This window comes from Hemicordylus capensis, chromosome 6 (assembly GCF_027244095.1).
Source record: "Hemicordylus capensis ecotype Gifberg chromosome 6, rHemCap1.1.pri, whole genome shotgun sequence".
Lineage (NCBI taxonomy): Eukaryota > Metazoa > Chordata > Lepidosauria > Squamata > Cordylidae > Hemicordylus > Hemicordylus capensis.
This window is the reverse complement of record NC_069662.1, coordinates 45,175,819-45,199,619: the sequence shown is the minus strand read 5'-3', so window position 1 is coordinate 45,199,619 and position 23,801 is coordinate 45,175,819. Positions and strand designations below refer to the sequence as shown.

General features: G+C 46.4%; 3 protein-coding genes across 12 annotated transcripts in view; 2 read left to right on the top strand and 1 right to left on the bottom strand.

The window, feature by feature from the left end:
- The window catches only part of SMARCD2 (SWI/SNF related, matrix associated, actin dependent regulator of chromatin, subfamily d, member 2), a 40,160-nt gene extending 37,655 nt beyond the window's left edge, over positions 1-2,505 (top strand). For 6 of the 9 annotated variants that reach the window (XM_053260065.1, XM_053260063.1, XM_053260057.1 and 3 more), the window contains exons 12-13: positions 983-1,074; positions 1,536-2,505. In XM_053260065.1, the coding sequence (XP_053116040.1) occupies positions 983-1,074; positions 1,536-1,686 (243 nt within the window). In that variant the 3' untranslated portion in view covers positions 1,687-2,505. Of the gene's footprint in view, positions 1-972; positions 1,075-1,535 lie in introns of all 9 variants that reach the window. The other 3 variants (XM_053260061.1, XM_053260060.1, XM_053260059.1) reach the window with 3 other exon arrangements.
- A 1,724-nt stretch (positions 2,506-4,229) lies between these two features.
- On the bottom strand, positions 4,230-14,553 carry PSMC5 (proteasome 26S subunit, ATPase 5). 2 transcript variants are annotated; one of them, XM_053260066.1, is made up of 12 exons: positions 14,404-14,553; positions 13,761-13,832; positions 12,791-12,860; positions 12,462-12,559; positions 11,260-11,316; positions 10,847-11,077; positions 10,305-10,431; positions 8,974-9,164; positions 7,239-7,337; positions 5,698-5,808; positions 4,786-4,872; positions 4,230-4,392 (listed from the first exon to the last, which is right to left on the bottom strand). In XM_053260066.1, exons 1-12 carry the CDS (start codon positions 14,449-14,451, stop codon positions 4,339-4,341), a joined length of 1,245 nt encoding a protein of 414 aa, XP_053116041.1. In that variant the 5' UTR covers positions 14,452-14,553; the 3' UTR covers positions 4,230-4,338. The 2 variants fall into 2 exon arrangements, with proteins under 2 accessions (XP_053116041.1, XP_053116043.1); XM_053260068.1 differs by lacking the exon at positions 14,404-14,553 and adding an exon at positions 14,248-14,315 and having other exon boundaries at positions 13,761-13,834.
- Positions 14,554-15,294: 741 nt separating this feature from the next.
- The window catches only part of FTSJ3 (FtsJ RNA 2'-O-methyltransferase 3), a 46,777-nt gene continuing 38,270 nt past the window's right edge, over positions 15,295-23,801 (top strand). Inside the window, exons 1-3 of the mRNA XM_053260055.1 lie at positions 15,295-15,565; positions 17,396-17,501; positions 18,261-18,307. Coding sequence (XP_053116030.1) covers positions 15,499-15,565; positions 17,396-17,501; positions 18,261-18,307 — 220 coding nt within the window. The 5' untranslated portion in view covers positions 15,295-15,498. The remainder of the gene's footprint in view (positions 15,566-17,395; positions 17,502-18,260; positions 18,308-23,801) is intronic.

Below are 23,801 nucleotides of genomic sequence, written 5' to 3'. Positions count from 1 at the left end.
GCTTGGTGAGCTCCTACAAGGTTGGGCTGAAGTGTCCAGTTACATTTTGGGACTTTGAATCGAAGGGGTTGTGTGTTGCATGCCAACTGTCCATAACTGTAGCTGATGGACTGCACAGTGAGCTGCCCTTCCAAGAGGGATGTGCACTGATTGCTTCTGAGTCAGCCAAGAGCCTATCCATACAACTTCCAAAAGTAGGAGGCTGCTCTTTGCCTCCAAAGCTGCGCATCCCTGCTGCTGCAATTGGGCACAATGTAGCAGCGGAAGCAGCAAATGTGCGTCCCTCTTGGATGGGCAGCTGGCTGCTCAATATATCAGCCAGTGTTTTTGTGAAATCAGAGCAAATTTAAGCTGTGGACAGAGGTGTGTGCATTTTTAACTATATTATTAAACTTATATCCTGCTTGTACAGGTTTTCCGTGATCTCCCACCCAAGGGACTGACCAAGTCCATACCTGTTCAGGTTCAGCAATGCTTTATATATTGATTCAGTGCTGGGCATGATTTCCCTTTATGTACCCTGCAGATAACATGTATTATCTGTCCTCTCTGCCTACCTGTTCCTTCCTTTTCTCTTTTGCCACCTCAAAGGCAGAGTAAATCATGCAAAGAAAAGCAGTGCTGATTTATCCCATTTGCATTGTTTTATTCTGGTTTCAGAATTCTGAATAGGAGAAGGTGTCACTCAGACATCATGCCATGTTTGGGAGTTTGCTAAAGACATCTGGCTAGAAACTGTTAGACACATATAAGTGGGCTGGATTGACATTGGTCTCATCCATCAAGGCAGTTCTTACAGCAGGGGTTCTCAATCTTGGGGGCCCAAGTTTGAGAGCTCCTGTCTTACATACCCATCTTTGCCCAAGGCCCCCCCCCCCAAAAAAAACAGTCTTGCTGCTGTATCTTTGGCTCCTGGCAGCAAAGGAGATGACTTCCCCCGAATTCTCTTTCCCCATCCTCATTCTGTCCTAGATAATCACAGACGTGGTTGGGAACCCTGAAGAGGAGAGACGTGCAGAGTTCTACGAGCAACCATGGATGCAGGAGGCTGTTGGGAGACACATCTTTGCCAAGGTTTGGAGAGACTAGTTCAACACAGCCCTATTAAGGCTTTCCTTGGGATTCTAAGTCCTGCAGTGTCTTTTCACCCTGATATGACCATGGAGGGAGGGAAGATGTGAGATGCAAACTGTTCTAATGTTAGTTCAACACCCTGTAAAGTGGAGGCCCTGTTGGAGCCATCTAGTTCTCAAACCTTCCCAACCTCACCCCTCTCTGAGGCCCTCTGTATTACTGCTTGCTTTTTTTCTTGGCAACAGTAATGGAGCCTGCAGATATTCTGTTCTCCCTGCCCCGTTATGATTTCCCTCAACTGCTGCAGGAGTGTGTGTCATAAAATAGAAGAATGAGAGCATATGAGGTTGGGGTTCTTGTCTTGGGGAGCAAGGGAGACTTCACACTGCTTTTTGCCAGTGAGGAGGCAAAGAAGTGTCTGGGTGCGCATTTCCTCTTTCATGACTGTCTGTGTCTTCTAGGTTCAGCAGCGCAGGCAAGAACTGGAACAAGTCCTTGGCGTTCGCCTTACCTAGTGGTGCCACGTCCGTCAAGCCTCTTGCACCTTGTGGTACTTTGGAGTGGACTGATGGTCCTCAATCCTCTGCCTTTAACAGGCTGATGGAGTTCTGATGCCTCCCCCCCCCCATTGCTCTCATTTGGAGGAGGTGGGGCTTAATCAGTACCTTCCTGGGAATATACAAGGCTTCAAGCCGCCTTTTACAGAGAGAGGGGAGCTCCTCTCCCTCGCCAGACCCCTGCCCTTCCTCAGCGCTTTTTCTCTGGGACACTGGGAATTTTTTTTAAAATTTGAGTTGCCTTCTACCTCTTTGCTGAGTCTCAGCAGCCTTCCTTATAACACAGGGAGGCTGCTGCTACTGCCGCTGCTTTTAACCAAAGCTTTGTCCATTCCAAACTGCTGGCTTTGCTGGCATTTAGTCTTTGCACTCTTTTGTTTGGGAGCAGGTTTGTTTGGTTGTACAGAGGAAGATGGTAGTGTATATGCAGGGTTGGTCTGCTTCCAAGCATTGCCCCTCCAACCTATGCAACTAGGGTTGTGTGTTAAAGAAGAGTTGTGTTTGCTCAGGCCTTTGCTGTTCTGTTGATGACAATCAATTGCTGTTCCTTCCTTGGTTCTCCAGTTATATGAGGGTTAGAAGGTAGACAGTGATTCACTCGGTGCTGCAGAAAACATTCCTGAAGCCATCAGCCAAGGGGAGGTGTGCAACGTTTGCCTCCGCCGCCTTGGGCTTCCTCAAGTGCCTTCACTCTCCAAGCTCCTGGCGCCTCAGCACTTAATGTGGAAGAAGCCCTTCCTGCTTTCCGGCCCTTGTCTTGAGATGTACAGTTGACCAAGTAGGAGCTGATGGGATGGTCACTTACTTCCGAGTGAGAATGTTGTTACCACTTTCTGTGTTGAATGTTTTTTAATAAAAATACTCTTGAGCAGCAGCTTGTGTCAAATGTGCCAGCTCTGTGTCTCCAGGAAAAAAAGAGTAAAGAGGCTACTGTCTGCAAGCACTGAGGAAGCTTTAAGTATCAAGTTCACTGTTTGGTTGTCTCAGCATTATCTCCCAGTGGCATTGCAGGCTACATGCAAGCAGAATCTTCATAAGCATCTTGAAGTGCAGGTCCCGTTAAGCACCATGTGTTGCTATTCAGGATAGCCATGTGGTAATTCCATTGCAGGGGGAACTATGACTTCTACAGTGATTCCACAAGAGGTGGGGTTTCTTGTTCTGACAAAATTCATCGTTGTGACTGACCATAAAGCTAATCTGTCCTAGTTTCATGTTTAGGTTCCTAATGAGACTGACCCCATACTTAAAACTGCTGCTCAGAACCTTAAGATGGGCTACTCCAATATGATGATCAGTAATGGCAGACCAGCATTCCTGGCAGGTTGTCTGTGCTAGTAGTGCATGTGATAGGACATGACCTATTTGATGGGGTAGTACTACATTCCAAGTTGATATGAGAGAGCAGCTGGGCCCAGCAGATCTGACTAGTGCTTTGGAAACTGAATGCCCTTTAGACTGCCTCAGAATCCACTAAAATGTGTACTTGAACAGAAAACTAATATGGGAAGTTTAATTGAGATTAGAAAGCTTTATATCCACTGGACTCCTACGGCCTCAGGGTTACCCTTAACTTGTTCTCTGGACCAGACACACAACTATGTTGTATACATGTGGCCCACAATCCCAACATCTGTGGTTGGGCAATGGAGTAGTATTACACTGCAGTATACACAATTTTTAAAAGGGTTAAAATTCACCTATCTGTGGTTCCTAAGAGGCCAGAAATGACTTCAAAGGTAATTTCCAGACACTATTTTGCAGTTCTTGTTTTTTAAAAAATAATCCTGCATTTTTTCCAGAATAGCCAAAACTGGGGTGGGTGGGTGGGGGGCATATTGCTGGAGCCACACAGAGCACAGTATGACACTGTATTTATTAGTTCTTCCATTTTTGGCTGTTTAGCCTCCAGGAACCTAACCCCCCAATTCCCATTGCCTCAAGGTCTCATTATCTACTGTTCCAGCCAAAAACAGAACCCCCACAGCTAACAAGGGCCACCTGTATATAAAAATAAGCCTCGTGTGCCTATTCCATGTGTTGTCTTACAGATAATTACAAAATGTTTTAAACGGTGGCTGGGAGTGGAAGGGATTCCTGCAACTGGGTGAAGCCACAGCCACCTTTCTCTATATTCCAGCTTGGAGCAACTAAAGAGTTGAGGGAAAGCATATTTGTGTCTATCTACTGAGCTGGCAGTTTATCTCACTGGTTCCCCTTGAACAGTTTTGGAACTGTTTGGAGCTTTGGTCATACCTGTTCTATATTTTGTTTTTTTGCAAAGTTCATAATGCTGCTCCTTTGATAGCCAGAAGCAGCTACTAGCTTAAAACTTCTTTGTTTGCTGTTCAACTAGTTCACCTGCAGCAAGTGTTAAGCTGACAAAGTTCTTTCAAATATGTCCGCTACAATGGTCTCTGCCTACCACTCCAAAAAAATAAAAAAATCATGTAGCATATTACCTTACCCTAAGCAACAGGAATGCACTTGCTATACTAGAAACATGCAATCCATTTTCAGTTCTGAACTTGTTTTCATTAGTGGATAATTGTGGGGGATGAACAAGCAGTTAGATATGACCTTTTTTTTGACAATCAAGACTATTAACGCTTAATTTTATTACAGGGGGTGGGAGCTGAGATGTGCAAGGGTTATAGTAGGACTAATTGGCCAAGTAGGTAGGAAACAGCCTTTCTTCTCCACCTTTTCACTTCCAAAGCTTCTTGATAGACATGTTCTTCTCACTGTCCTTTTGCATCACCTGTCAAAGTAGAGAAAGCATGAGCAACAGGGCAGGAAGTCCAAGGAGCTGAAAAGAGTGACAATGCCCATCCCAGGCATGCTCTAATCTTAGGGAGCTTCTTTCAGCTACCACACATGTGGCTTTGAGATAAGATGAAGTTCCACCATTCTACATTCTTATTTGAACCTGTACCCAGCTATCCAATTGGGCATCCACTCTAATGGGATGGTCTATGGAGCTTTTCCAACTGAACGTCCAAGGTGACTGAACTTCTGTAACTGCTCAGAAGAAAAGCAGTTTCCTTCCAGCTGGATCTGTCACCACACTGGTGAAGTAACAAGACTGAAAGAGTAGATGTATAGTTTTTTCTCTTCTCCCACCCCTTTCTCCTTCCACCACCACCAGCAGTACCTTTGCTACAGCCATTTCGAAGTCTTCTTGGGTTACATGTACCCTCCTCTCTCTCAGTGCGTACATTCCAGCTTCTGTGCACACCCCCTGTAAAACAAAGATGTAAGACACCCAACTCAACCTGTCCCACAAATAGCAAGAAAGTGTTCAGCCTAGACAGACCTGCTTGTGCACCACAATGGTTGGCATGAGGAAAATTACAAGTCCCATGATTAAGACAAATTGGGCAATGCAGGCAACATTTCTCTCCCACTTCTGTAGCTTTCAAATATAGTAGGTTCTCCTTGCCCATCCTCACCTGCTCTGATGGGTCCTCCTTCACACATGTCTATCCAGAGGTGTTCCAGATCACACACTCACAACTTAGTGAGCCCTAACTACGAATGCAAAGCCAGTCACTTGACTCCTGGTCACTTTAAAAGTAGACATGCAGAAGCACATGCCCTTGAACAAAAAAGCAACACACTGGTGCTTTCGCTAGTGATGCTAAGAAAGAATGTCCCTAATGTGGAGGAGTTTTCCCACATACAATTTTTAATTCAATTATTATGAGTCCTTGGAAATCCAGCTATTTGTTTCTACGTTTCTGGCAAGTGTGTATTAAAACTCACCCTAATCTCTTCATGGCTCAAAGAGCCACAAGGTTCACACTTTTCTAAGTGGTGGGAAATGGTTGGTTTAGTACAGTAGAAAATGCCAAAACAGTATTTTGACTAGTGGGCACAACATAAGAAACAACTGGAGCCACAACTCATCCTGCCAACAGATGAAAAAATTTAGAACCTTGCTATGGGGTCAGGACAGATGGCAGCAGTGGGCCTCCAGCAGCTGCCCAAGAGTGCAACTTTGATATGAATTGATTAATGGTAGTCAGAAAGAAAGCTTTGCTAACCACATCTGGCATCATCTTACCTTGACCTCAGCACCTGAAGCCCCTGGCATCAGCTCTGCAATCTTCCGCAGATTGATCCCCCGTGTCAGGTTCATTTTACGTGAGTGAATCTTCAAGATATCAAGCCGAGCCTGTGGGGTTTACAGAAGGGGGTGGGAGTCAGAATGAGGTGGCAAGGCAGTACAGTACAGCAGGTAAGGACATCTCCCTGAAGAGCAAGAGGCTGTTCTCACAAACAGCTGAGCCTGCCGTATGGAGCCTTCTTCCACCCCCTCCTCCCCTGCCTGTAACTTCTTGTTTTGTTCTTATTGGCTGGAACATCTGCTACTCAAGCTGCTCCAGCCAATCTGATTCCTAGGGGGCTCCCCTGGCACTGCCCCCAGGAAGAACTAAAATAATGGGTTAAAATGCACTTCATAGGAACATAAGAAGCTGCCATGCACTGAGTCAGACCACTGGTCTATCTAGCTCAATATTGTCTACGCAGGCTGGCAGCGGCTTCTCCAAGGTTGCAGGCAGGAGTCTCTCTCAGCCCTATCTTGGAGATGCCGCCAGGGAGGGAACCTGGAACCTAGATGCTCTTCCCAGAGCGGCTCCATCCCCTAAGGGGAATATCTTGCAGTGCTCACACATCAAGTCTCCCATTCATATGCAACCAGGGCAGACCCTGCTTAGCTAAGGGGACAAGTTATGCTTGCTACCACAAGACCAGCTCTCCTCTCTTCCTGGTTGCTTCAGGGAGTATTTTAAATACATGTTTCTCTTCTTCCTGGGGGCAGTGCCAGGAGGAGCCCCCTATAAATCAGATTGGAGCAGTATCTGTTCCAGTCAGTAAGCCCAAAAAAGGAAGTCACGAGCAGGGGAGGAGGGACTGGAGGAAGCATCCTGTTCTGAAGGTTTCCCTGGCTGCTGGTAAGTTTGATCTTTTATGAGCTTGTTTTGTGGGTGTGGGGATGCAATCCCTGTTTTCTCCCTTCTGTCGTTCTTTCTGCCTTTCTACCCATTTTTTGCCCTGGCTTCTTTACTTTCTGCCTTCTTCCCTCCCCCCACCTCACAAAAACCTTGTTTTCTACTTTTGCCTCTGCTTGGGTCTTTGTTTTCCTCAGTGCTGGCAGGCTTGGGTGCAAGACTGTTGGTGTGGAGGAAATGGAGGGGTGGGGCAGGCCTCTGCCTTCGTGACCAGGTTCTCCCCTGCCCCAGTGCCCCCCAGCCGCTACCATATCCAGCCTAACCCCACTCTCAAGCCCAGCTCTTAGCCAAGGTTAAAGGAGCAAGCGTTCCCTTAACCCGGCTGCCGGGTCTGTGTATCTCCTTGGGCACCTATAAATGGGTCCCCTATCTGGAGGCCAGGAAAATGAGTCCTGCTCTCTGCTGATTTATGCTGCTCCCAGCAGTGCAGGCTGTGTGGCTTGTGCACCAAAGCAACAAAAGTCTATCGTCTGAGGTGAGTAGGTGGAAGCTTGCCTTCCTGCCCAACCACCCATCCACGCAGTCATGTGAGTAACCCCCAAGACTAGCTATCAGGGGAAGTCCTGCCACAGTGAGTGATACAATCCCTTACCTCTTCATTTGGGGGAGGAAACTCAATTTTTCTGTCAATGCGACCAGGACGAAGCAGGGCTGAATCCAAGATGTCTATGCGGTTGGTGGCCATGATTACCTGAAGAGATTTTTTTTTTTTAGTAGAAGCCTGCAGCCATGTACTGGTGTATACCTATATCAAAAGTGATTTAAAAAATGGTTCCCCTCTTTCAAATCTTTTTTTTTAAAAACCCCACAGGAGACAGCAGCAACAGGCACTGGAAGGGCACTTTGCTGGGATGAAGAGAGACAGCCACCACCCTCCTGTTAAATATAAAAGACTAGGGGGCGAGGCCTGGTGTTGACTGGGCAGTCATTCTGCACAGATTACATGTATAGGAAAGTTCAAGAAATTAAATATGTAATAGAATTTTTTATTAATATGCTTGAAAAAAGAAAGTAAGATTACAGTTTGAAATTTGTAGGATTTCAATGTCATTCATTTTATTGAATAATGATCATATGGTAAATTTTAAATCATAGTAAATTTGAATCTGAGAAAGATCTGCTTTTAAGCGTCATTTTGTAATTATCGATCTAATTGAGTGTTAAAAATCTGTAGAATGCTAACCATTAAAACGTTTATATTCCAGAATTTATTCTTAAAAACCCTGCAAAAATAGTTAAACCTTTCTCAGAGCATATTCTGGTGTAAAGTAATTCATTCAGCTGGTTTAAGTGGCAGGATTCTTCATGCAAAATTTGGTATCTGTAGGTAATTAGGAAGTATGACTTTATTTCGCACACATTCTTCAAACTATATAATTGGCACCACTTTAAAAAGGTACCTCTTTGCTTAATTAGCAGAGAGGTAGAATGTCTGTGTGTGTGTGTGTGAGAGAGAAATGTGCACGAGAATATATTCCACTAACACTGTCCGTAGTTTATCTTTTTTCTCCTGCACAATCCTAACCCCCAACCCCAATTTTTCCCTATCCTCCAGCTCTTCTCTGATGCATGTGCTCCTGGTAGCAAGACTTCATGGCTATAAATACAATAATCTAGGACAATATGCACTAAATTTAGCGCACACAGACACACATAAAACAGCTTGCACTTCGCAAGCTTTCTACCAGGGAGTGGTTCGGGGGTGGGGGGGAGCAGGGAAAAATACCTGTAAAACAGGGTGAACGTCACCGCTGGTGGCACCCATCATCCTGCAGGAAGCCTGGGAGGCCGACAGGATCCCGCAAGGAAGCAGCCCTGCCCCCGTTGCTCAGCTGGTCTCTGCACATGTACACTGGCCAGTTGAGTGGTCAATACAGCAGTCAAGTGCTGTGCTGCATATTCAGACATCTGCAGAGGGCAGCTGGTGGGGGGGTGCGAACAGCCTCCCTGTGGGATCCTGTTGCCTCCTGGGTGCCACTGGTGGTGACAGTCACTTTTTTGGCAGATACTTCCTTCCACCAGAACTGCCATCACTATGTGACTCTAGTCTGTTCCTATTTCTGAGGTCTCATTCCTCATGCTTTTTCACATTTTCCAGGGTTTGGACTTTTTTGGACGTCTGGGCAAGGTCTGGAACCTACCCTTGAAAACAGCATGTTTTCTATCGTTTGTGATTTGTTCTGGGAGTTTCATGTCAGTCAGTGAGGGCTTGCAAGCATCACAATTTGTTACATTAATTATATACTGCCAAGAAAAGCTAGGTAATGCCATATAAGCCATAAGAATGATGGGAGAGTATAGGATCTCACCCCTCCCTCATTATATACCTTTATATTCTTGGTAGCCTCAAAGCCATCAAGCTGGTTGAGCAGCTCCAACATTGTGCGCTGCACCTCGCTGTCCCCACCAGAGCCACCCTCCAGACGGGAGGAGCCAATGGAATCGATCTCGTCCATGAAGATGATGGAGGGAGCATGCTCCCGGGCCATGACGAAGAGCTCACGCACCATCCGTGCACCTGTCACCATGGAAAAAGCAGAGCACCTCTGACTCCAAGTGGCGACTGCAGCTCCCTCTACAGCAGGAGGCAGGAACTACTCACTCACTCACCCACGCTATATATGGCACCTACTAAAGATGCTCCTCTGGTTTATACCCATTTTGATCTATCCTCCCAGCCCCATATTTATCTTCAAGACTTGGGAGTTATTTTTAGAAGACATGCAAGCATAGTGCTCACTCCAAGGGCATCCCCTAGAAAAGGAAGAGCCCTGGCCACCGAAGTGGAGAAAACACTGAGCAAGCTCTGGGTTGGGCAAACCCAGGGTTCCACATTTTCTTCACTAGGATGAGTAGGCCTTCCTCTCAACTTTGAAACGGGGGTGGGGTGTGTGTTTCATCCCTGCAGTTGCACTGCACTTCCCCACCCTGTGTCCAGTTCTAACCTGTCCAAGTTTGGCAATTTGTCTGCTGGGTGGCCAAAACAGGTCAGTCCTCCTCAGAGCAGTTGGCAAGCACGAGACAGAGAGACCACATCCTGCCACGCTTTCCAGCTCCAGAGCAGGAAAGGGAGGTGGGGACCGTTTGGCTGCAGTGTTTGCAGGGTGCTCCGAGCAGCCCAGCAACAGCAGGGCCAAACTGACAAACCTCTTTCACCACTTCAGGTTGGAGCTGGAGGAGTGAAGGGAGGAGCTTGCTTTGGCTTCGTGAAACAGCGCAAGTACCCTGCAAGCACAAGAGAAGCACCAACAACCCCACAGATGGAGATGGTGCTCAATTTGGACACTGCATTTGTGGAAAGTACCTCATGGATGCAGCAGCCACACAGACACGTCCTTACATCTCTTTCCAACTCCACACTAAGGAGGAGTAATAGGAACAATTAACACCCGAGCCAAAGTTTGAAGCTGGATAGGGGAGCAGAGTATTGCCCTGCTTTTGGAGGTACAACATGAGGGCCAGAGTTACGATCCCATTCTCAGGTGAGGTGTGGTAACTATAAGAGTGTGGTTGGCTGCTAAGGCAGACCCCAGAACACCCTTATATTGTAGAAGATGACAAAACCACTGAAGGGCTGAGTGGGCATTGCACCTTTCTAGAGAAAAAGGGAAACTTTGGGGCCTCCCCATCTTCTCCTCACTTTCCCCACCTCACTCACCCTCCCCAATGAATTTCTGCACAAGCTCAGAGCCAGAGACACGGATAAAAGTGCAGTCAGTGTGATGAGCCACCGCTCGGGCCAACAATGTTTTTCCAGTCCCGGGGGGTCCATACAGCAACACGCCCTGGAACAGATGAACCAAAGGGTTAGTGTGGGGAACTAAACATGTGGTGGTGGGGAACAGGGAGAAAGATTCCTGGCAGTGCACCACCTGGGCAACTCAACTCCCAGACAGCTATCCACTCTCCCTTGGTTGTGCCAATGAAACACAAGGCAGAATATGCCTGAAGGGGCGAGACGTCTACTGTACAAGATCAGTATCCCTCTGCATAGACAGAGCACAATTAGAACCACAACACATGAAAACCTTGCCCCAGTGCCAATTTAACACACCAGGACTCAGCCCTGAAACAAAAGATGGGAGTAGCTTTACTCTAAAGCTAGCCTGGCTTAGTAAGATGGTGCAGCCCAGCCATCTTACATGGTGAGGGACAGAAGGTTGAAAGACATTTTGAAGTGTTTCTCCCTCTCTCACTTGCCTTGGGCTGAGCAATGCCCAGAGCCTCAAAAAGTTCTGGGTGTTTGACAGGCAGCTCGATCACTTCCTTGATCTCTTTGATCTGCTTGTCCAGGCCACCAATCATCTCGTAGGTAGAGTCTGGCACTTTCTCCACCATCATCAAAGAGACCAGGGGGTCCACCTTGTTTGGCAAGATCTTATGAAGTGTGTAGCTGTCATTCCGCAAGGCAACACGACAGTTTGGGGTCACCTGGATAGAAAGAAAGAAGTGAACTGCAAATAAGTGAGTTGTCCTGGGATTCCAGGGGACATTTTGAACACCCCCGGGGGTGCAGGGAGACCACACACAGAGGCAGTGGGGTCTGGGTCTAGAGAAGAGTAAAATACCCTACACAGTCCTGGAAGGTGAGACAAAGCCCAGCAGATACTCACATCATTGATGTCTATGTTTTTGTCCACATCAACCACAAACTTGCCTTCTGGGTGAACCTGGAATAGAGAAAAGCTGCTTACCATCATGAAAACAAAAATTCATGGTATTAACAGCAGCAAACAAAATAAGCCAAAAAGATCAAAAGTCAATTGCTCTTGAGAAAAATCACTATTGTAGAAACAGGAACTTTGACTTAAGCCAGCCCACTGCCTACTTTGAAGGATGGACTCACTCACTGCCCACCTCTCCAGTCACTTTTGCTGCTTCTGTTCAGAGCTAGTGTAGTAAAGTGGCGAAGAGAATGACGTGTGAACGTGTGAACTAGGAAGTCCCTGGTGCCAAATCCAGCTCTGCCTTGACCCTATCAGATGGCATTAGGCAAGCCGCCATCTCTGAGCCTCAACCATTCTCCCAGTGAAATCTGAGCATATTAATATTAGCCAACCACTGAGAGCCAGCATAGCATAGTGGTTAGAGTGTTGGACTAGGACCAGGAAGACCCGAGTTCAAATCCCCATTCAACCATGAAACTCACTGGGAGACTCTGGGCCAGTCATATATCTCTCAGCCTAACCTACCTCACAGGGTTTTTGTGAGGATAAAAATAAATAAATAACCACGTACAGCACTCTGAGATCCTCAGAGGAAGAGCAGGATACAAGTGTATAATAATAATAATAATAATTATTATTATTATTAGAAGAAAAAGAAATAACAAAATACAAAGATCTACAAATTGAAATTGAAAGGCTGTGGCAGAAAAAGACCAAAATAATCCCAGTGGTAATTGGTGCCCTGGGTGCAGTTCCAAAAGACCTTGAAGAGCACCTCAACACCATAGGGGCCACAGAAATCACCATCAGCCAATTACAAAAAGCAGCTTTACTGGGAACAGCCTATATTCTGCGATGATATCTATAACAGCAACAACATTGACAATAAAATTCAGCCATCCCAGGTCCTTGGGAAGGACTCGATGTCTGGATAAAACAAACCAGTCAATAACACCTGTTTGACTGCGTAAATAAATAAATAATAATAGAATATGGAGTGCTCTGAATATGTAGAATATTATGAATATTCTACATAATAAATGTTAAGTGTTACCATTATTCTCAGTTCACACCCCCAACCTATTTCAAGGACAATCTTCCACATCTAACTGAAACATTTGATCTGTGTTTGTGGAAGATAAGCATACCTTGACAAGCACCTTCTTTTTGTCCATCGCCCTCACCACCTCACCCACATAGGAACCTTGTTCCTGCAGGAGCTGCAGTTCCTCACGCAGCAGGCGTACTGGGGTGGCAAGGGAAGAAAAGGCAGCATGAGCACCACAAAACCACATTAGCACTACATTCTCCCGTTCACCAACATGGATACATTCTTATTCTTCCCCTCCGACACACAAACCCTCTAACCTTGCTCATCTCCCAGGACATCTGCACACAACAAGCCACTCCAACCCCTTTCCCTGCTTCTTGGACACAAAAGCAATATTGTGGAGAACTGAGTTGCCCCACAGCTTACCCTTGGCATTAAGTTCATTCCGCTGGGCCTGCAGCCGTCTAAGGTTCTGGCTCTTCTCGTTGACTATCAACTTGGAAGAGAAAAGGAGAGAGATGACACCTCATGCCAAAATAGTTTAGCAGTTAACCAAGAGCTGCTTGGAAGTTGCTCTACTTTCCTCCCAGGATGATCACTCCAGCAAGGGAAAGAGTAGCTGAAAAGTGTTGGCTCCTACTAGGACTCTGCTCCAGCTGTCAGTTGGGACACACTGAGCCCTGCCACTGGTCAGGAGATCAGAGACCACTGATCCCTATCCCAATGAAGGGGAAACTGGCCCAGCCCAAACTGAATACAAATGCTTGTTCACATCTTATATTTTGGCTCTGGCATTGCCAAAATGATCTCTCTGCTTTTCTTTCAACTTCCCTTGCGTGTCCGGTATTATAGGATGAAGACAAATCAACATCCTAAGTGAGGTGGAAGAAAATGTGTGTTCACTGCCATTAAATTCAGTGCCTCAATGCAATGGACATCAATCAATCAATCTTTATTACGGTCTAAGACCAGCACAAGTTATAATATAGTAATACAATATAACAGACTGTGAGAAAGAATGTTGCATGTATCACTGAGATTGAGACTGGTATTAACAATGGACATATATTAAAGTCACTTTCACCATTGTTCAGAATGTTCAAAATGAGACATAGTCCTTTCTCTGAGCCATGAGTGAAGGCAAACATAGAGAAAGGCCTATGTCTCATTTTGATTGGCTTTTTTGCAATACATACTTAAGAAGATAAGCACTATAGACATAAACAATAGCCACATGAGGGGGAAACATAGTGTAGGATGTCATCCAAAGAGTCCCCAGCCCAACCTGACCCAGCACCCCCCCCCCGAAGAAGTCAATGAAAATATCTGGCTGTGGTGAAGGGATTAGAATACAGCTCCTATACATCTCAGACTCTAGAAAATAGGAAGATCTCACCTGTAGCTCTTCAATCTTGGACAGGTAATACTGGCGCAGTCCAGTTCCGCCCTTGCCCTCATCCAACTCCATCTGCTCAAGATATTCAGGGTGGCAGGGAGTAAGAAAAGGTAGATCCGCTCAAACAGGGCAAGACTTAAAGTTCCTTTTTAAATTGCCCCAGTCGACTCACACCAAGAATCACACCGCCCACCCTCTCTTTCCAGTCCTCCGTCGGAGCCCCTTCTCTTGAGGAAACAGGAACCACTTTAAGAACCCCGAAATCGTGACAGCCACCACCCACTCCGTCTCGGATCTCGCCCCCCACCCCTGCAAAAAATAAAATAAATCCCTTCTAAATAACAGCCTTTATACCGCCATCCTCTTACTCCCCTCCTTTCTCCTTTACATGCTCCTTTTCATAGATCGTAATCACACCCCTCCCAAAATGCCTGATCCGAATCCACACATGCCCATAATACTCCTTTATCAAGCAGATCACTTCCCTTTGTTACTTAAGGGGGCCTTCGTCGGAATCCATCCCGCCCGCCCCCATCGCTCTCCTTCCTACCGCGCCACACAAGGGTGCCCCCCCCCCGCGAAATGCCGCCCCCTACCAGGGGAGAGTCGCGGAGTGACTCAGCACTACCGGAGAAGCGCCTACCTGCTCTAGCACTTCGGTCGCCATCTTTTCCCTCGCCGGTAGAGCCATTAACACAAGTGCGCATGCGTCACTCCCAGCCAGCAGGCGATTAGTGTAGCCGAAACTTCTTCCGGATGTTCGTTTGCCCTTAACCAAGATGGCTAACGCCGCTTTCCTGAAAAGGTTGTTGGAGTTCTTTAGTTCCTCACAAAAGGGTGAAGCCGTGTATACACAAACATACACTTCCGGTTCGTGGTTGCCATTCGCAGCGTCCTCCATGTGCGGGGCAAGAAAAGTGGAAGTATATTTTAGTTATTTAAAAAGGCATGATTAGAGATTTTCTTTCGCTGTAGTGCTTTGAAAAAAAATCCTATCCTCTTTCTCATCAAAGCAGCCCGCTTCTGTACTGGAGTACAACTCGCTGGATTTTTAAGAGAGAGGTGTTCAGCCCATTCCCATGCATGTCAGCGAAAAAGTCCCACTTTGCTAGTTTCCAGCTTGTGTGCGTAGAGCTGCAAATGCAGTCGGGCTGCTGCTGAAGTTAAATGGCAGTTATTCGGGATATAAATGTGCCTGCCTGCATTTAATTAACTCTTACATTAGTTTTCTCTATATTTCTGTTTTTCTTGCCCCACACATGAAGACACCTACGAACGTACAATTGAGAACCAGACGTGAAGTTTGTGATGCTTTTCAATATCCTCTTTGTGGTCTTTTATTTTAGCCTGCTGCGCATGCGGCAAGACAGGCAGCATTTGTCCGCGACGGAAACTCGACTGAAAACCTAATTTTCTCTTTCCGCCATTTTCGTAGGGGAATTAAGTTTACATTTACTTTAGAAAGTGAAGAACGAGAATGACAGTAAAATACACCCTTTTTTCGGTTTTGCTCTCTTTAGGGTGGAAAATGGGAACCAGCGAGAAAGTCTGCCTGTTCCTCTTGATGGTCTGGCGTCTGCCACACTCAAGATGGCGATGGAAAGCCGGGCGCGTTGTGTGACGTAAACGGTGGAAGGGTCGTCTTAGCAAGTCTTGCGCACGTGTGTGTTCGGTAGCGGTGGTGGGTAGCTGTGATTCTTTGCGGAGGAGCTGCCGCCGCTGTTGATCCCCACACAGAATGGGCAAGAAGGGCAAGCAGGGCAAGAGCCGAAGGGACAAGTTCTATCACTTGGCCAAGGAGACTGGTGAGAAGGGGTGGGCGCACTGGAGGAATCCTGTACTTCTCTGCAGGCTGTGACCTGTGCCTTGCTCTTTCCCCCAGACGTGTGCGGGGAATCGGGTTATTCATTTGTGAGAAAAAGCCGCTGTTTAGGCTGAGATCCACTCTTCCAATGTTGGCATGGGTTGGGGGGATGGGGGGAGAAGAAGGCTGAAAGTGTAAATGGGGTATCAAGCCCCTTGCTCCGCCCGCCGCCCCCCCCCGCCCCCAATTAACTGGGCAGGACGATGTCGTGGCTTTCATTAACAATCCCTGGACTTAGAGAGAGTCTGACTTGTTTGAAGAAGGCTGATGTTAAGTCGTTAGGGAATGCAACTGTAATGCCCCGTGGGCATCAAAGAGAAGAGTTTTATTATTTTAAAAGTGTATTTAGAATATGTATATGCTGATTTTCAGTTTTTTTAAAAGTTCACAAAACTGTTTGTACGTCAGAAATAAGGTCCCCTGCCCCAAGGAGCTTCGTGAGGTGGGGGTGACACAAGGCAGATACCTGTAACAGCCACTGGGAGGAACACAGCACCAGGATTTAATAGGGACAATTGCTCTCCCTCTAAGTATAAGGGAGTTGCCACTTTAAAAGGTGCCTCTTTAGCTAGTTAGCAGGACTTGGTAAATCCTCATTACTATTAAATACATCCACATTTTTAAAAGTGTGGTTTTTTGATACTTTGGTCACAGCTTTTTCTGGATTAAAACTGCATACTCCCTTTATTCTTACACTACAAGATAACTGTGCATATACACAGCTCCCAGAACCATGGTGGGCATCCTTCTTCCAGAACCATGGGTAGGTCCATAGCGCAGTGGAAGAACATCTGATTTGTGTACAGAAGGTCCCTGGTTCAATCTCTGGTTTCTGCAGGCAAGACTGGAAAAGACTCCTGCCTGTAGCCAATACTGTTCCTTTATTTGTTGCATTGTTGTTCCACCCTTCTCCATGGTTCTCAGGGTGGCTTATGTCATTCTCCCCCCCCCCCCGCCACTTTCCTCCCTCATCACCACAGCAACCTTGTAAAATAGGTTAGGTTGAAAGAGAGTACCTGGCCCAAGGTCACCAAATTAGCCTCCTTGGCTGCGTGGCGATTTGATCTGAGTGGTGATTTGAGCTTGTTTATCCAATACTCTAACCACTACATCATGCTGGCTGTTGCAACTATTTGTGTAACTGCAGGATAACTCATGCAATACAGCTTCTCAGATTCCACCCAGACAGTCAGTGCTCAGGGATGGGGACTGTGCTTTCTGGTTAGTGATGATTTTTCCAGGATTTGCTCACTTCTCTCGTTTGTAGTGTGTGTGTGCTGCAGCACAGAAACCCTGTGTGTCCTTACTCCCTCTTGTGTCCTTCCTCCTTACTTGTATATTGGCGGAGGAATGGGGTTTGGGGTCAGTGATGCACAGATCCTCTGAGGGACGCATCTGCCATGGCACATAAATGTTCTTGGCGCGCCTGCTAACTGAGCAAAGAGGCACCTTTTTTAGCAGTGATTCTCTTTATTGAGCAGGAGGAGAGCAACTGGCCCTATCCATCCCCAACACAGCATCACTCCAGTGCCAGTTGCTGGGATCTGTCTTATGTTCCTTTTTCAGTTTGTGAGTCCTTTGGGGACAGGGAGCCTTTTAGTCATTTTATTTATTTCTTCTATAAACCACTTTGAGAAACCTTTGTTGAACAGCGGTATATAAAATATTTGTTGTATTCTTATTGGCATCACTGGGTTAGATTATCCACAGGGTATTTTCTCACCTAGGGGTCTATATTTCTAACTGCCTGCATTAATGCTTCCTCTTCCAGGATTCCGTTCCCGCTCATCCTTCAAGCTCATCCAGCTGAACCGCAAATTCCAGTTCCTCCCAAAATCGCGGGCGCTGCTGGATCTGTGTGCTGCTCCTGGGGGATGGTAATGATCACTCCAAGGGGTGATGCAGTGGGGAAGTTGAGAATGCTCTTACAGGGTTATAGCGATCTTGCTGTATGTGCGAGTGGCATACATGGGCATACATATTATTCGCAGCTTCAGTGAAAATTAGAAGGAGCCTTATGAATATCGTCAACGCATCTTGATGAAGTCCTGTGTAACCTGAAAGTTTGCTCCTAGCAGGGATTCCCAGATGTTGTTGACTACAACTCCCAGCATCCCCAGCTGTAATGGCCTTTGGTTGGGAATTCTGGGAGTTGTAGTCAACAATGTCTGGGAATCTCTGTTCCAGGGAACTCTGCTCCTAACCTATATAGACTGATTCAGTATAGGTCAGTCATAATACTTAGTATTATAAAGGATGCTTTGTTGCTCAAAAGGCTTTGCAGTAATCCTTATGACAGCCTTGTAAGGTAGGCCACAATTCATATTTCCATTTCACAGGTGCAGGATTGGGGACTTGGCAGTTAGATAAAAACATAATCTAAGGCTACTCAGTTAATGTATGGTTGAGGTGAGTAGGGCCACAGCTTATTTTCTAGTTGCCCTCTTGTCCTGTTGCTATCCACAAAACTCAGTACTGACGTAAGAGCAGGAAAGGCTTTCTGCTATGCAGAATTTTTTGCCACGCAGAATGGAAGGCTCCACTTAGCTATACTGAGGAGGAAGTTCATTCACACCCATTGGGTCTTAACTCATGGGGGACTCAGAACTGAAGCGAATTCTTTGTTCTTTCAACAGGCTGCAGGTGGCATCGAAGTTTATGCCAGTGTCTAGTCTTATTATTGGTGAGTAACCTGGTTGGGGGAAGCAGGGGAGTGGTGCTGGATGTTCTGGGGAGGATTGAGCCTGGAGCTGGTGAAGCAGGAGAGGACCCGGCCGGGGGGTGGGGGTTGTGGCAGTGTGCACAACAGTGTGATGACACACTTATTTATTTATTTAAAATATTTCTATACCGCCCAAAACCTGCGTTTCTGGGTGGTTTACAATTAAAATCATTTAAAACATTTTAAACCCAATATTAAAAATATATTTAAACGATTGCATTTTAAAGTCTTCAGAACTTACATATATGCTCACTGAGCATTCAGAGTAGCTTATAGCAATAAAAGGTGCAATATAATAACTACAAAACATTAAACCAATGTCAGTTAGCAACAACAACATCACACAATACGGAATCCATTTAACAGCTTATTATAATCTTTGTCTAAAAGACAATGAGGAAGGAGCCAGCTGGATCTTTTTGTGATCCCTGAACCAACTTTGTAAGGCAGTCAAGTATTGTTCCTTCATTTCATAAGGAAAAGCTTCAGCTGGAAGCAGTGGTTTGCCTAAGGTCACCTAGCATGCTCACCTCAGAGATGACATTTGCAGCGAGTACTTTTGGTGCACAACTCAGCCACTACGCTGTGACTGCTCTTTTCTGGGCAGCCCAGAAGCAGTGTCAGGAACTTGGGGTGGCGATGGTAAAGCACCGCCGGGCTCTTTACCTTGGAAAAGAGGCGACTAAGGGGAGACTTATCGAAGTGTATAAAATTATGCATGGAGTGGAGAGGGTGGACAGAGAGAAATTTTTCTCCCTCTCTTACAACACTAGAACCAGAAATCACTCCATGAAACTGAAGGTTGGGAAATTTAGGCCTGACGAAGCAAGTACTTTTTCACATAGCACATCATTAATCTATGGAATTCTTTGCCATGGGATGTGGTGATGGCCACCAACTTGGATGGCTTTAAAAGGGGCTTAGACAGATTCATGGTGGACAAGTCTATCAATGGCTACTAGTCTGGTGGCTGTGGGCCATCTCCAGCCTCAGAGGCACGATGCCTCTCAATACCAGTTGCAGGGGAGCAACAGCAGGAGAAGGGCCATGCCCTCAGCTCTTGCCTGCGGGCTCCTCAGAGGCATTTGGTGGGCCACTGTGTGAAACAGGATGCTGGACTAGATAGGCCTTGTGCCTGATCCAGCAGGGTTGTTCTTACGTTCTTAAGCACAAAATGTGATTCACAGTGCTTTGTGCATAAAGTATCATTCAGTAGGAAGAACACATCCTATATGAATACAGCAAATATTTATATTCCACTTTTCAACAAATGTTTCCAAAGTGGTTTACATAGATATAAATAAATAAAATGGCTCCCTATCCCCAAAGGGCTCACAATCTAAAAAAGAAACATAAGAGAGACACCAGCAACAGCCACTGGAGGGATGCTTTGCTGGGGTGGTTAGGGCCAGTTGTTCTCCCCCTGCACAGTAAAGAGAATCACCACTCTTAAAAGGTGCTCTTTTGCTCAGTTAGCAGGGGACTTATGTATGCCTAAGGTCTTTGTTCAGTCCCTAACATCTCTTGTAAAAAGGATCTCTGCCAGCTGATCCAGGGGACACCCCTGCCCCAGACTCTGGAGAGCTGTTGCCAGTCAGAGTAGACAGTGCTGGGCTAGATGGCGCCAGGAAATGTAGGAAGCTGCCTTATACTTATAGGTGGCCTTTACAGGTGGGACTGAGGGGTGGGGTCTTTGCATTGTTTTAGACTCCTGGTAGGGACAGTCCTGTTTTGTTGCTGCCCTGCGATTAGTTGAGCCTGGTGTAAGTATGTGTCTTGGGTCATCGGGAGATGGGGAGGCGGGGGGCGTCTCTGGGGCAGCCATTCCAGTGGTGATGGGGAATCGACCAATATTTGGTGCTGGAAGATCAGCAGGTCATAAAAGGAGGAGGGAATTAAGTAAATGAATTGTGGTTTACCCCTCAATCAGGCCTACTACCTCTTTGGCCTTGAAGGGCAGTCCCTTCAACCCACAGAACCTCGCCTTATTGCTTTGTAATGCCAGGTCAGTCCAAAACAAGCCTGATATCATCCATGATTTGATCTTGGATGAAGGTGCTGATCTGGTGTGCATTATGGAGACCTGGTTGGGAGAGTCTAGTGGCCTGGTTTGGTCCCAGCTCCTCCCAATGTGTTACTATGTGGTGGAGCAGGTGAGAGGATGTGGGTGGGGAGGTGCGGTGACTGTGGTCTAGAAGAATACTATCTCCCTTACTGGGATCCTTGTCAGGGAGTTGGCCTATATTAAATGTGTATTCCTAAGTCTAGGGACCAAGGATAGATTGGGACTTCTGTTGGTATACCGATCACCCCGTTGTCCAACAGAGTCCTTGAGCTGATGGACCTGGTTGCTGGATTGGCATTGGAGTGGACCAGGTTGTTGTTGGTGAGGGCCTTCAATGTCCATTTTGGGACCAGGTTGTCAGGGGCAGCTCAGGAGTTCATAGCGGCCATGACTATGGGCCTATCCCAAGTGGTTTCTGGACTGACGCGTGATGCAAGTCACACTCTCGACTTGGTGTTTTGCTCTGATCAGGGTGGTGTTCCGTGGTTGGGGGCCCTGTTATCTCCCCACTGTCATGGATGGATCACCATCTGGCTAAGGTAAGACTTGCAACCACAACCCACCTCTGTAGGGGTGAAGAACCCATTAGGTTGTCCACCCGAGGCTATTGGATCCAGAAGGATTTCAAGAAGCCTTGGAGGGGTTTCCAGCTGGCTCTGCGAGTGATTCTGTCGATGCTCTGGTGCAAACATGGAATAATGAACTTACTAGAGTGGTAGACACAATCGCACCTGAGCGTCTTCTCTGACCTTCTTTAAAGTCTTCCCCATGGTATTCAGACGAACTGCAAGAGCTGAAGCGGTGAGGTAGACGACTAGAACACAAGTGGAGGAAGTCTTGGCATGAATCTGATAGATTGCAACACAGAGCTCATTTGAGGATCTACTCTGGCAGTGCAGAAGGCAAAGAAGCGGTTCTTCTCCGCCCGCATTGCTTCTGCAAATTCATGCTTCTGCAAATTCACATCCAGCTGAGTTGTCTAGGGTTGTGAGGGGGCTAGTTCATGCCCCCTCTGCCTTGAATTTGGAACCATCTATCACTCGCTGTGATGTGTTTAACAACTTTTTTTCAGATAAAATATCTTGTATTCGCACTGAACTAGACTCCACAGTTACTGCAGAGTCTATCATAGAGGTGCCCAGCAACTCCTCTTGTATGATTGAACTGGATCATTTTCAGTTTGTTACTTCTGATGATGTGGACAAACTGCTTTGGTCTGTGTGCCCCACCACCTGTTCTCTTGACCCTTGCCCAATTTGGCTTATTTCACCTAGTAGTCATAATATCAGAGAGGGCCTGGTAAATATCATAAATGCTTTTCTGAGGGAGGGAAGGATGCCTCCTTGTCTTAAGGAGGCTATCCATTCATTCATTCATTCATTCATTCATTCATTCATTCAATTTCTATACTGCCCTTCCAAAAATGGCTCAGGGTGGTTTACACAGAGAAATAATAAATAAATAAGATGGGTCCCTGTCCCCAAAGGGGTCACAATCTAAAAAGAAACGTAAGATAGACACCAGCAACAGTCACTGGAGATACTGTGCTGGGCGTGGACAGGGCCAGTTACTCTCCCCCTGCTAAATAAAGATAATCACCATGTTAAAAGCTGCCTCTTTGCCAAATTAGCAGGGGTCTGACCACTTTTGAAGAAACCTGCTTTGGATCCCTCAGCGTTAGCTAATTACAGGCCTGTCTCTAATCTTCCTTGGTTGGGCAAGGTGATTGAGCGAGTGGTTGCTTCTCAGCTCCAGGCAGTTTAGGATGACACAGATTATTTAGATCCTTTCCAGACTGGCTTTCGGGTGGGCTATGGGGTTGAGACTGCCTTGGTCGACCGGATGGGTGATCTCCGATCAACAGAGGGAGTGTGACTCTGCTGATCCTTCTGGATCTCTTGGTGGCGTTTGATACCATTAACTATGGTATCCTGCTGGGTCGCTTGAAGAAGGTGGGATTGGGTGGCATTGTTTTACAGTGGTTCTGCTCCTACCTCTCTGGCAGATTCCAGATGGTTTCACTTGGAGACTATTGCTCTGAAAAGCAAGAGCTGAAGTGTGGGGTTCCACAAGGTTCCATACTGTCTCCAATGCTTTTTAACATCTACATGAAACCGCTGGGAAAGATCATCAGGAAGTTTGGTCTGGAATGCAATCAATATGCTTATGACACCCAGATCTATTTCTCTATACTAACTTCATCAGGAAATTGCATGACCCACCCACCCCTGCCCCCAGTGCCTGCTCGGAGGTGATATTGGGCTGGATGAGGGATAACAGACTAAAGTTAAATCCAAACAAGACGGAGGTACTGTCTGTAGGGGGTCGGGATCCGAGAGATGGTTTAGACCTGCTTGTTCTGGATGGGGTTACACTCCCCCTAAGAGATCAAGTTTGTAGTCTGGGAGTGCTCCTGGATTCCAAACTCTCCCTGCTTTCTCAGGTTGAGGCTGTGGCCAGGAGTGCTTTTTATCAGCTTCGGCTGATACACCAGATACGTCCATTCTTGGAGACTAGTGACCTTTAAATGGTGGTACATATGCTGATAACCTCTAGACTTGACTACTGTAATGCACTCTATGTGGGGCTGCCTTTGTACGTAGTTTGGAAACTACAATTGGTACAGAATACGGCAGCCAGACTGGTCTCTGGGTTTACCTGAAGGGACCATATAACATTGATTCTAAAAGAACTGCACTGGTTGCTGATAGGTTTCCGAACAAAATAAAAAGTCCTAGTTATTACCTATAAAGCCCTTAAAGGCTTAGGTCCAGGGTATTTAAGAGAGCACCTTCTCTGTTGTGAACCCTGTCGCCTATTAAGTTCATCTGAGGAGGTCCGATTACAGGTGCCGCAAACTCGTTTGGTGGCATCTTGGCACTGGGCCTTTTCTGTGACTGCCCCAGGGCTTTGGAACGTGCTCCCTGCTGAAATAACAGCCTCTCCTCTGTTTGCTTTTTGGAGGACCCTGAAGACGTACCTGTTTTCCCAGGCCTTCAACTGAGATTCAATTTTTAAATTTTAATGTGTTTTTAACGTGTTTTTATCTCTAATCTTATCTTTTTATGAACTTTAAATGTGTTATGTTTTATGCTTTTTAATTCTGTACAATGCCTAGAGATTTTTATACTAGGCGGTATATAAATAAAATAAATAAATAAATGCTGCATCAGACACTTGGTGCATCTAGCTCAATATTGTCTACACTGACTGGCAGTGGCTCTCCAGGATTTCAGGCAGGAGTCTCTCCCAGCCTTACCTGGAGATGCTGCCAGGGATTGAACCTGCCACCTTCTGCATGCAAAGCAGATGCTCTACCACTGATCTATGGTAGAGGCCCAATCCCCTAAGGGGAATATCTCACAGCTGACAGTGTTCACAATGTGTACG